At 38.3% G+C, this 12,260-nt stretch overlaps 1 protein-coding gene and 1 pseudogene across 1 annotated transcript; one reads left to right on the top strand and one right to left on the bottom strand.

Annotated features, from left to right (window-relative positions):
• Nucleotides 1–2,477: 2,477 nt before the first annotated feature.
• LOC114170207 (uncharacterized) lies at nucleotides 2,478–3,142 on the bottom strand. The gene is made up of 2 exons (XM_085666758.1): nucleotides 3,006–3,142; nucleotides 2,478–2,901 (listed from the first exon to the last, which is right to left on the bottom strand). The coding sequence occupies exons 1-2, from the start codon at nucleotides 3,140–3,142 to the stop codon at nucleotides 2,478–2,480; spliced, it is 561 nt and encodes a 186-aa protein (XP_085522884.1).
• Nucleotides 3,143–9,047: 5,905 nt separating this feature from the next.
• LOC114165511 (uncharacterized) lies at nucleotides 9,048–11,365 on the top strand (annotated as a pseudogene).
• The last annotated feature ends 895 nt before the right edge of the window (nucleotides 11,366–12,260 follow it).

Here is a 12,260-nt window from a genome sequence, read left to right as displayed (position 1 = left end):
GAAATCATCATCGCGCACCAATTCTATACCAAAACCGTTTGGCGCGCCTTTCGCGTCGCTAGGCAAAACATGGTTCCAGGCCGCCTAGCGGGCATCTCACACCGCCAAGCGCCAAGCACCAATAGAATCCTCTCTGTTTCGTCACCGCTTGGCGAACTCCACCCTACCGCCAGGCGCCTCGCGTTGACAGTGGCTACTGCCACTGTTTTGAGACCCTATCGCCTGGCAACTCGTTCCACGCCACGAGGCGTTGTAACATCCCGTTAGGATATTACTAATTTGTAATAAAATAGAGAAATGTATAATAATGTCGCATTTAACAATATCTCATTTCCCAAAACGCGGGAAATTTAAAACTTTATTAAAACTATGAAAAGTCCAATATTCCATAATTTATAAACGCAAAATATAATAAATATCCACAGTGTTTACAAATGATTATTCAAAACACAAATTATCAAAAACTCCCAATCTAGCCCATGCTCCGAGCCTAAGCCTCACCAGCTCCACCTGTAATATCATCTGCTCACGTGTACCACGTACACGATCATCGCCAAATACAAGCAGATAGGGTGAGCTAAAAAGATAACACATAAACATATATCAATAATATATATATATATATATATATATATATATATATATATATATATATATATATAATAAAATTCATCAAAAGAAAAATCTCTTCTTTTATCCCGCATGGCCACAACCATGTATGATATCATTTAACCACAAAGCAACCTCCTCCTTCTCTTCCACATGGCCACAACCATGTAATATCAATGCACAACAAGGAAACTCGTTCCATTCCTTCCACATGGATACAACCATGCCCGTAATGTTCTACATCTTCTAGTGAGTATCTCAAGGCGCCTTACTGTCACACCTATCGGCCCCAACTGATAGAGCACGTGCAGGAACTATGCTACGGATCACACACCGTAACGCCAGGTGGAGTTACCAAATACGAACATAGTCCGTAACGTCCCAGGACTACCAAACTCGTCAGCTAAATACTGAGGAGGGCAATCCATCTGGACCCATCCGTACTGGCCACAACTAGCACACTCGCACCGGCAACACTCGTCAACCCGAGCCACAACTCAAGAGTTCCTCATGTTCATCTGCTATCCCAAGCCACAACTCAAGAGAAGTCATTCCGGGTCACAACCCATAGAATGCCACGTGCTTATCCCCTATCTTGAGCCACAACTCAAGGATATGTTCTGAGCCACAACCTAAGGAACACCAGCAAGCCCATCATTGAGATATCTTAGAAGCATTGTAGACAACACATCTCGTGTTCAACATCACTAATATGATACTACACTATCAAATTTCCTTGAAGTATATCCTTGCACTTCTCTTTGCTTAGGCTAAAAGCCTTAGTCCCACATCCCAGTCCATTTCGCTTAAGCTAGACTCACGAGCCTGAGCGAGTCTTAGTACAGCAGCAGCCCCATGATGTCTCGCCTAAGCGAGCTCCTTCTTGCTTGGGCGAGATCATCCTTCGCTCACAACTAAGACACCTCGCCTAGGCGTCGAACCCCAAACGGACCACATCAGTTTCTTGAACTCTCGCTTAGGTGAGAGGCTTTTGCCTGAGCGAGACGCACTTTCGCCCAAAATAGTAAATCCCGCCTACGCGAGATGTGCAACCAAATCACTCAAAACACACACGGGTTCTCACTTAGGCGAGACACACTCGCCTAAGCGAGATGGCCTATCGCCCAAGACCAAATCACCCCGCCTGAGCGAGATGCTCGAGCAGAACCTGAAATTGTGTCTTTGCAACTCTCGCCTAGGCGAGTCTGGCTCGCTTGAGCGAGAATTGCAGACTTTTGCACTGTTTTACGCACGCAACAGCAGCAATTGCACCCAAACACACTCCAATTCGTACCAATTCATTTAGACAATATTGTACCGACATTAAAAGCATGATTTAGACACAATATAGACCCCAAAACCCCAAATTTACATAGTAGTAGAATACTTAGCACAGAAACCATTCATGTTCATGCAATTAAGTAATTCACTCTCAACCCACTATTTTTCCTTGAATTGGTGTACCTCACCACACTCTCTGAAAATAGCCTCTCAAAACCCCCACAACTAATTTTTAAGCAAAAAGAGTTAAATCTGGCTCACCAAGGTTTGAACCCATGACCATACCAATGCCAAGTCAAAGCTAAACCATCAATCCAATTCATGTTTCTTGACCATTCACATAATTCTATAATCATGTTATCACCCAACATGACCATGTATAATATTAAAATTAATAATAAATCAAACAACACATAATTTGCATACATAGGACTTGAACCCAAGTCCTCTCATACAATTAAAGTATTCTCAACCACTTGAGCTGGTACTTTTCCATGTCATATCAATCAATATTTAATGCCATCAAGGCTCCCACTACTCGCATCTATTAATTAATTATTTATTTAATTAATTAATTTTCACATGTCTTACATTCCCCCCACCTTGAAAAGTTTTTGTCCTCGAAAATAGGACTTACCAGGAAACAGGTGAGGATAAGACTTCCTCATGAGATCCTCCATCTCCCAAGTCATCTCCTGGGTTGCCTCGTCCCAGAGAACCTTCACAGTCCAGATCTCCTTCCCTCTGAGTTGCTTGACTTGGGAATCTAGGATTCTCACCAGTCTGACTCTTATAGTCAAGTCCTCCCGCACCTGGACATCATCTTGTTCCAGCACATGAGTAGGGTCTGCCACGTACTTCCTCAACTGTGATACATGGAAGACGTTATGCAGATTTGCCAAGTGAGGTGGCAAGGCAATCTCGTACGCTGCTGGTCCAATCCTCCTCGTAATCTGGTATGGCCCGATGAATCTAGGAGTCAGCTTCCTCGACTTGAGAGCTCTCCAATACCTGTTGTCGGGGTAACCCTGAGGAATACATGATCACCCGCCTCGAACTTAAGTGGCCTCCTCCTCTTATTTGCATAAGACTTTTGTCGACTCTGAGTCGCACACATATGGTCTTGTATCATCTTCACTTTCTCAGTGGTTTGCTGCAAGAATTCTGGCCCAAGCACCACTGACTCCCCATCCTGCTGCCAACACAACGGAGTCCTGCATCTCCTACCATACAATGCCTCACATGGTGCCATCCCGATGCTGGAATGATATCTATTATTGTACGTGAACTCCACCAAAGACAACATGTCACTCCACGTACCCAGGTGATCTAACACACAAGTCCTCAACAAATCTTCCAATGACTGTATGATTCTCTCAGACTGCCCATCCATCTGAGGGTGATAAGTTGAGCTCATTCTCAACTGTGTGCCCAAGGCGTCCTGCAGTGACTGCCAGAATCTCAATGTGAACCTCGGGTCTTTGTCTAACACAATACTCGTAGGCACCCCATGTAGTCTGACCACTTCTCAGACATATAGATCTGCCAATTTGTCCATAGACATCTTCTAATTAATCGGGAGGAAGTGCACACACTTCGTCAGTCTGTCTACAATAACCTAGATCGAGTCATGTCCTCTCACATACCGTGGCAAATGCGTGACAAAATCCATGGAAATGCTGTCCCATTTCCACTGAGGAATGTCGAGAGGCTCCAACGTGCCACCCGACCTCTGATGCTCAATCTTCGCCTTCTGGCATACCAAACAGGAAGCGACATAATCAGCCACATCTATCTTCATACCCGTCCACTAGAAGGTCGCTTTCAAGTCCTTATACATCTTAGTCATACCTGGATGTATGCTAAGACGACTCTTATGCCCTTCATCCAAGAGCATCTTCCTCAAAACCCGACTACTGGGTACACACACCCTCTCTCTGAACCGCAGGATGCCGTCTTTACCCTTTTAAAAATCCTTTCTCTTCTCGGTGCCCAATTCACTGATTACCTACTGCAACTCCTGATCTTTACCCTCTTCCACCCGCACCTCATCTAAGAACTCATTAGTGATACGTAGCATGTTGCACCGTATATGATCAATGCCTGTATGTAAACCCAAGTTCATGTCCCGCAACTTTTCTATCAACTCCAACTCCTTAATCATCATGGTTGATACATGAACTCTCTTCCTGCTCAAGGCGTCTGCTACGACATTAGCTTTACCAGGATGGTATAACAGCTCGAAGTCATAATCTTTCAAGTATTCCATCCAGCGCCTCTGCCTCATATTCAGCTCTTTTTGATTAAACAAATACTTCAAACTTTTGTGATCGCTGAATACCTGAAATGTAGCTCTATACAAATAATGCCTCCAAGTCTTGAGGGCAAAAACCACTACAGCTAACTCCAAGTCGTGAGTCGGATAATTTTTCTCATGCACCTTCAACTGTCTCGATGCATATGCTACAAGTCGTTTATATTGGATCAGCACACAACCCAACCCCTGATATGAGGCATCACAGTAAACCTCAAACATCTTAGTCGTGTCAAGGATCGCCAATACTAGTGCGGTAGTCAACCTCTTTTTCATATCCTCAAAGCAGGCCTCACACTCCTCTGTCTTAGAGAAAGGCTGATCCTTTTTGGTGAGCTGTGTTAGTGGACTCACCATCTTGGAGAAACCCTCCACAAATCTTTTGTAATAACCTGGCAGACCTAGAAAACTTCGTACCTCTGTAACTGTTTGTGGCCTCTCCCACTTCACCATTGTCTCGATCTTAACCAGGTTTACTGCTATCCCTTCGGCTGATATCACATGCCCCAAGAATTGCACCTCATCCAGCCAAAACTCACATTTCGATAACTTCCCATAAAGCTGATGCTCTCTGAGAATTCTCAGCACCACTCTCAGATGCTCTGCATGTTCATCCTGACTCTCAGAATATATCAGGATGTAAACTCATGCCACTACCACTTGGTCAATATTACACATGCACTTTAATAACAAACCACAACCACAAAGACCATGTCTAGATGAAATTTCCCCATCAATAAAATATCATACAAAAATCCTTCTCACTCTTACCAAATTAGCATACCTTCTGATTTCAACTTATCACATGCAACCAAATGTTCAAAGTTAGCAACTAACCTATATCCCACATCACAACTTTCACTTATTTTAATCTCCCCTCGTCTCTTTTATGTCATATTCTTCTTACCTACTTAATTTTTAATCATATACGTAATAATTCGCTAATTGAATGCCCAATGACACGAGACCCATACAAAACCAACAAAACAGGCTATACTAATATGCCGCCTGGCGGCAGTTCATGCGCCGCCAGGCGGTGCATGCATATCTGGGTTCTGCCCAAATTTTTCTTGGAGTGAAACGCACCCAAACATCCCAATTACAGTACCTACCTTCATACTGACATGATTCTATATGCACGCATCATACAGAGTTCATACACCATTCATATTAACATCAATTCTATAAAATTAGCGCACCAATCATCGATATAGTTCATGATTATTTATCACCAATCTCAGCATAAACCCTAACCCTCAATTCCATTCGCGAGTTCATGCAATTTCCGTCAAGTTAGTAACTACAAGTCATAATTCATCATCCATTCATAAGAGTACAAAACGAATCCAATACATATCCATCACACCAGTGATAAACCAACCAAATAAAGGAAACTGGGCAGCGCAATATACATCGCCTAACAGGTCGCCCCCAGCTGCCAAGCGGTTCATAAAGAAACTCAGAAAATTGGGTTCAAATACGTGTGTCGCCTGGTGGGTCACTCATGGCCGCCAGGCGGTTTCTGGAATTTTCCAGAAACTCGAATGAAACTCGAAAACACACAAGGATACAGTCTCAATTTAGTAAGTACAACACGAAAACATACAAAGCTTAAACATCAATTAGGAACTCCCCTGACCTGGATTTCCTTGTCAAATTTGAGAATCCTACAATTTCAAATCCTTAGCAATGATTTTCTCCTTGACTTCTTCCAATCTCCTTTCCAGCTTGATACTAATCTCTCCCCACTCTCTATTTTCAGTGCTATAGGTATGCTTGTGCAAAAAGGTTGCTCTACATCTCTAATTTCTCTATTATTTCCATTCCAAAACCTTACTTTTAATGACCATTAAGAGAAAAACGAGAATTACATTAATCTTGTGATTAATGGTTAATCAATGGTCATTCGAGATGGTTTTCTACTCCTTCCAGCTACCTTCTTAGACGGCTAGGGTTTCTCTGCCCTTCCCCATTCATGCCAAAAATTGAATTTAGCAAAAAGAAGTCATTTTGCTTAAGCCAAGGTTCAAACCCATAACCTTCCAATGTCAAATTAAGTGCACCACCAATTTAACCAATGCATGTTTCTTGATAATTTCTATAAATTTAAAGTTTTATACCTCCTTCTCACGCTCCCCTATATATAATACCCTTAAATAACACATAATTGGCATACATAGGACTTAAACCCAAGTCCTCTCACACAATCAAGTACTATTAACCATTTGAGCTAGTACTTTTCCACATCATGATCGTTAGCATTTAATGCCATAAAGGTTTCCCCTACCCGCATTTATTTAAATTCTTATTTGTTTAATTATTTGAAATTAGTGGGTCTTACAGTGAGGGGCTAGCATACTGATTTGAATTATTCCTCCTATTGAAGTTGTTTGAATAATTTTATAGCCACCTAAATTTTTTCATGTAATTGGCTTCTTTAGCTTAAGTTGGTTTTGTAACAATGCAGTGGCCATTAGGATGATCTCCAACACAAAAATCACATTTCAACACTTGCTAAGATGAATTTTGTGCAAAGGTTCCTAACTACATTTTGACCATTTACTTTTCTAGCTCCTATATCTACCGTGATATAATTTTGTTCAATGCCAAGATAGCATTTTAAGTATCCAACTCAAAAACTCCTTTCTTGACAAGTTGACTCCAGTCATGATGGAATTGATGATCACTACCGGCTAGTGCCTCAAGATCATCTTTGGTTATCATTGATCCACCAGCTGAAGCATCTAATAATATCCTTGTTTAAGGTTTCAGTCCATTATAGAACATGTTTAATTGGGTTAGTTCTTCAAAACCATGATTTGGGCATTTTCTTAGTAATGCATTGAATCTTTCTTGAGCTTCACAAAGATGTTCATCTACACCTTGTAAGAATGCGACAATTGTATATTTGACACTAATGTACTTAGACGAGGGGAAAATCTTGTCAAAAACTTCCTTTCAACGTCCTCTCTCCTAGTTAAACTTTGATTTGGTTGTGTGATAAGTGTTTAGAATGCGTAAAGTTTTCATATAAATATGACACGTATCATGCTTTAATTGATCATATTTTATAAGTAAACAACCTATTTTAGCTTATAATTACAGAATGAGGTGCTAAAAAGAAGAAAAATAAGAAATTGATGAATTTTTTTATGATTTTGCAGCAATTTGTCAAAGAATTAAAAATGATGCAGCTGAGCCCCAAATTCACGATTGAGCTCTAGTAAGGCGGTCTAGGAAGAATCTAGAATATGCCTTTTGGAGCTGAGCCACAACAAAATGGTGCCCAACACTTGAGGTGGTGCATGGCCGAGCCTTAAGAAAATGTGCTCAACACTTAAGGCGGTGCATGATTGAGCCACGAAAGAATAGGCTCAACATTTAAGGCGGTGCATGGCTGAACCATAAAAAAATTTTCTCAAGCACTTAAGGCGGCATGTGGCTGAGCGCCAAAAGTTGGGCTGAGCACCGCCCAAAAATTCCTTTAAATAAAGAGCTTGGGTCTTCATTTCAAGCATTAAGTGGAGGCTCCACAATGTAGTAGTAGGGCAGAATAGGGCCTGTGAGGCACGAGGGAGGTGCTCTTAGTGTAGATCTTATGTGTAGATGTTGTTGGAATTGCATTGTAATATCTATAGGTAGCTGAACTCCCTCGCGTCCAAGTTGAATGTAATCAATTCTGATTTTATTCACTTCTACTTCTTAGGTGTTTATCTTTGCTTTCATTCAATTGTTTGTGGTTTGATTTATGCTTAATGATGACTTGATCACTCATCTAGTTAACTAATTTGGATTTTGAGTTGAGAAACCGATCTCAAACTGTGGTCCAATCAAATCATCATACATGCATGGTAGTTAGAATCGTTAGAATTGTATGATTCATATCGCGATACGGTTCAAATTTCTGGTCCCACGAAACATATCAGTAGATGAATCATTTTCTCACTTGAATCGTGACATGAATCGGCTGAATTGTGTCAGAATCATATGATTCTCAATTCAGTTTCGTTTCACCCGATTCTGCCCACGCTTACACTTCCCCAAAATATTCCCCAAAATACACATCTCACAAAGCGACACACTACCTACATGCTACTCACACCGGATAGGATACGCTTCACGCAGCATACAATACGCATCGAAAATGAAAAACTCAACAAACTAAAGAGTCACATTGGATGGATATTTGGTTATAAATTAAGAAGGGAAAGAAATATGAGATGCATAAGAAGGTGGAGAAGAAGCATAAAGTGGAAGAGAAAAGAAGAAGCATAGAAAACCTGACTATTGGTGAAGAACCATTTTTGTGAAGAAGAAAGCATCGTGAAAGCATCTGGAACATATTTGCTGAAGTGTTTTCTGCTCAAATGTTTTCTGCCCGCCTATAAAATGACTTTTTGATATATTGCTTTTTGATGAAGTTTCTAGATTTTTAATTTTAATAATATTTAATTTACTGTAAAAGTAAATGTACATCACATCAACCTTTTATTTCACTTTTTTCTGAAATCTTCATACGTGATCTTTTTTTTACCTTTTTATTTTTTGTTTAAATTCCATCTTAGAGCAAAAAGCTCAAAAGATATTCACGTGATCTTTCTTTATGCTTTTTTATTCAAAATAAAATATACATTTCTTTTTCAAATAAAATAAAGTTTCATAGTTTATCAAAACATAATTAATCTTTATGATCTGCAACATGAAATAAAACTTTATACTTTTGACTTCAAAATTATATTTTGATAGTTCTTTTTATATACTTTTTATTCTGAATGTTAATTTATATTTTTTTAAGAAGAAATATTAGTTTGAATTTATTCTTATTTGTAGAATTAAAAAGAGTATGACTCAAACAAAGAGAAAGAAAGAAATAGATATTACATGGAGTCATTGTGAGAGTGTTCCTCCTCATAGACTTTTAGTGAAGTGCAAATATTGTTCACATACTTGTTGGGGTGGTGTTGTAAGAATGAAACATCATCTTGCTGGAACAAAGGAGAATGTCATTGCTTGTACATCTGTTCCTGATGATGTTAGAGAAATGTTTTTGAAGTTGTTAGAAGATAAAGAAAAAATAAAAGAAGCAAATTGGGTAGACTGTTTTGAAGAAACAAATATTCAATGTAGTAAGAAGGGGAAACAAGGAGTTACAAAACAGAAAACCATAAATGAAATGTTTAAAGATAGAAAGTTGGTGATTCAAGATATTTGCAACTGCATATATGGGAATGCTTTGCCATTTAATTTGGTAAGAAGCTCCTTATTTACCCAAATGTTGAAATCTGTTGGGGAATATGGAAAGGGTTTAAAGCCTCCAACTTATCATGAAGTTAGAGTATCTTATATGAAAAAAGCGGTTGACAATATTCAAGCTAGTTTGGAGAAATATAAGGTTGAATGGGAAAAATGGGGATGTACTTTGATGTGTGATGGTTGGACATATGGAAAACGGAGGTCTCTTACAAACTTTAGTTAATAGTCCAAGTGGAACAATGTTCTTAAAATCTATTGATACCAGTAATGTGATCAAGGATGTTAAACAAATGTTTGAATTGTTAGATTCTGTTATTGAAGAAATTGGGGAGGATAATGTCGTGCAAGTTGTGACAGATGGTGCTTCTAATTTTGTGGTAGCAGGAAAAATGTTAGAAGAGAAGAGAACTAAATTATTTTGGTCTCCTTGTGCAGCTCATTGCCTTGACTTAATTCTTGAAGACATCGGTGAACTTCCAGTATTTTACAATACGATTGCAAACGCCAAAAAAGTCACAACTTTCATTTATAGACACACATGGGTCTTAAATTTATATAGAAAATATTCTAAAGGAAAAGAATTAGCTCGACTAGCAATCACAAGATTTGTAACTACTTTTCTAACCCTTCAGTGTATAGCACAACAGAAAAATGCTCTTCGAGGTATGTTTGTTTCAGAAGAATGGACAACTAGTAAACATGCTAGTAAGACTAAAGATAAACAAGTAGTGAGCATTGTTTTATCTGATGATAGATTTTGGAAATCTATCCAATATTGCCTGAAGTGTGTCACTCCACTTATGAAAATACTAAGACTTGTGCATGGAGAGTCAAAACTTGCAATGCCATATATTTATGAAGCTATGGATAGAGCTAAAGAGCAAATAGCTGCAAATTTCAAGAATGAAGAATCTCGTTATAAAAAGGTGTGGAAATTAATTGATACTCGTTGGAATTTGCAGTTAAATAAACCTCTTCATGCTCCTGCTTACTACCTTAATCCTAAGTAAGTAACTAATAACATTATACTTTCTTAGATTACAATTTCATAATGGTAGATTTTAATACCTATTTTTTATTTTTATATTAGATTTCATTATGATAAAATCTTCAATCCGGATGAAGAGGATTCATATGGTTTGTATGAGACCAAAGAAAAAATTTTCCATGATAGAAGGATTAGATTTCAACTTGATCAACAACTTGATAAATTCAAGAAAGCCCAAGGATTATTTGGAAGAAGCATGGCAATTGACACTAGGGATAAGAAGCAACCTGGTATAAATTTTAATTTTTTTCAAGATTTTATTAAAAGCATAATTTCACAATTATAAATGTTAGTTTTTTATTTGACATTGCAGCTCTTTGGTGGGAAAGTTATGGTGTTGAAGGTAAAAAGTTGCAAAATCTAGCAATGAGAATTTTAAGTCTCATTTGTAGTGCTACTGGTTGTGAAAGAAACTAGAGCATATTTGATAAAGTCCATACCTAAAGAAGAAACCGCTTGGAACAACAAATATTAAATGCTCTATTCTTTGTTAAATATAATCTTCAACTTGAAATGAGACAAAAGGTTAGAGAAGAGAAAGGAGATACTGAATTACTGAAAAAGATGATGAGTGGATTACTGAAAAAGAGGATCTTTGTCTACCAAACGATGTTTCATGGATGGATATACATGAATCTTTTACTCTTAAAGAGGGAGCTCCAAGCAAGAAAAGGAAGAGGGGTCCAAGAAACTTAAACATAAAGGGAAAATCTACTACACCAACAAATGATGATGGAATTGAAGGGATGGTTGAAGAAGTTGAGGAAGAGGATGAAGAAGATAAAGATAAGTTGCCACAAAATGTTATATTAAATGAAGAACATGATCTAAGTGACATTGATCTTGGAGATGATGAATGAAAGAATAAAATTAAGATGTAACATTTAAATTGGAGATATTGACTTAATTATAATATATGATATTTTTAATGTTTTTTATTTATCATGTATCTTACGATTCATAATAAGATTCGATTCACGATTAAAAAAAATTCACAAAATGATTCACGATACGAATCTCGATTCGATAACCATGCATACATGTACTGGATGCTTCATGGCATACCAGCGTGTATGTTGGAGAAGAGAGTCCTGCACATTAAAGCAATGACTCATTTTGTCAGTAGTTGAGAGATCGCACTAGGGTTTGGAGTCCTTAGGTTCTAGTGTATCAGAGATGATCCTAGATCTACATAGAAAGAGTACTCCCAGGACATTGAATGATTTGCAAAGCAAGTAAACAAGATGGTGGTGGTGTAGTAGAAGAAATGAGATGAAATCAATTCATAGCCCTTATTCCACTCAATCTATCTAATAACTACTATTTTTATTTACTTGCACTCTCTATCAACCAAAAACCCAAAAATCAAACTACCAATATACTTGCTAAATCCTTATGGATTCGACATTTGTTGATACTACTACGTACCAGTACACTTGCTGGGAAATGATTGTTGAAAAATAGTCATTAGTGTGGCTGCAACATGTCTTAGCTCTCCCTATTAGTGAAAATGGGAAGAGTCTAAGATTTCCTCGTTGTCATCAGCTACTCCCATGATGCCAATAAGTTCATAGAAAGAGGTTAAGTGGTTATACAAATCTTCATTGTCTAAACCAGAAAACTAGTTTGTTGTGATCAATGACAGCAAGCTTGATTTCATTTCAATTGATTTGGTTGGTTTGACTATGCTGCAAAAGTGTCTTGGTCCAAGATTTTGAGTATAGTCTCCCAACCTTCTTCATGGTACAACTTCCT

This window comes from Vigna unguiculata, chromosome 9 (assembly GCF_037176805.1).
Source record: "Vigna unguiculata cultivar grain cowpea cultivar isolate G323 ecotype 2 chromosome 9, ASM3717680v1, whole genome shotgun sequence".
In the NCBI taxonomy this organism is placed as follows: domain Eukaryota; kingdom Viridiplantae; phylum Streptophyta; class Magnoliopsida; order Fabales; family Fabaceae; genus Vigna; species Vigna unguiculata.
The sequence above is the reverse complement of the archived record's forward strand: the minus strand, read 5'-3'. Positions and strand labels throughout refer to the sequence as shown.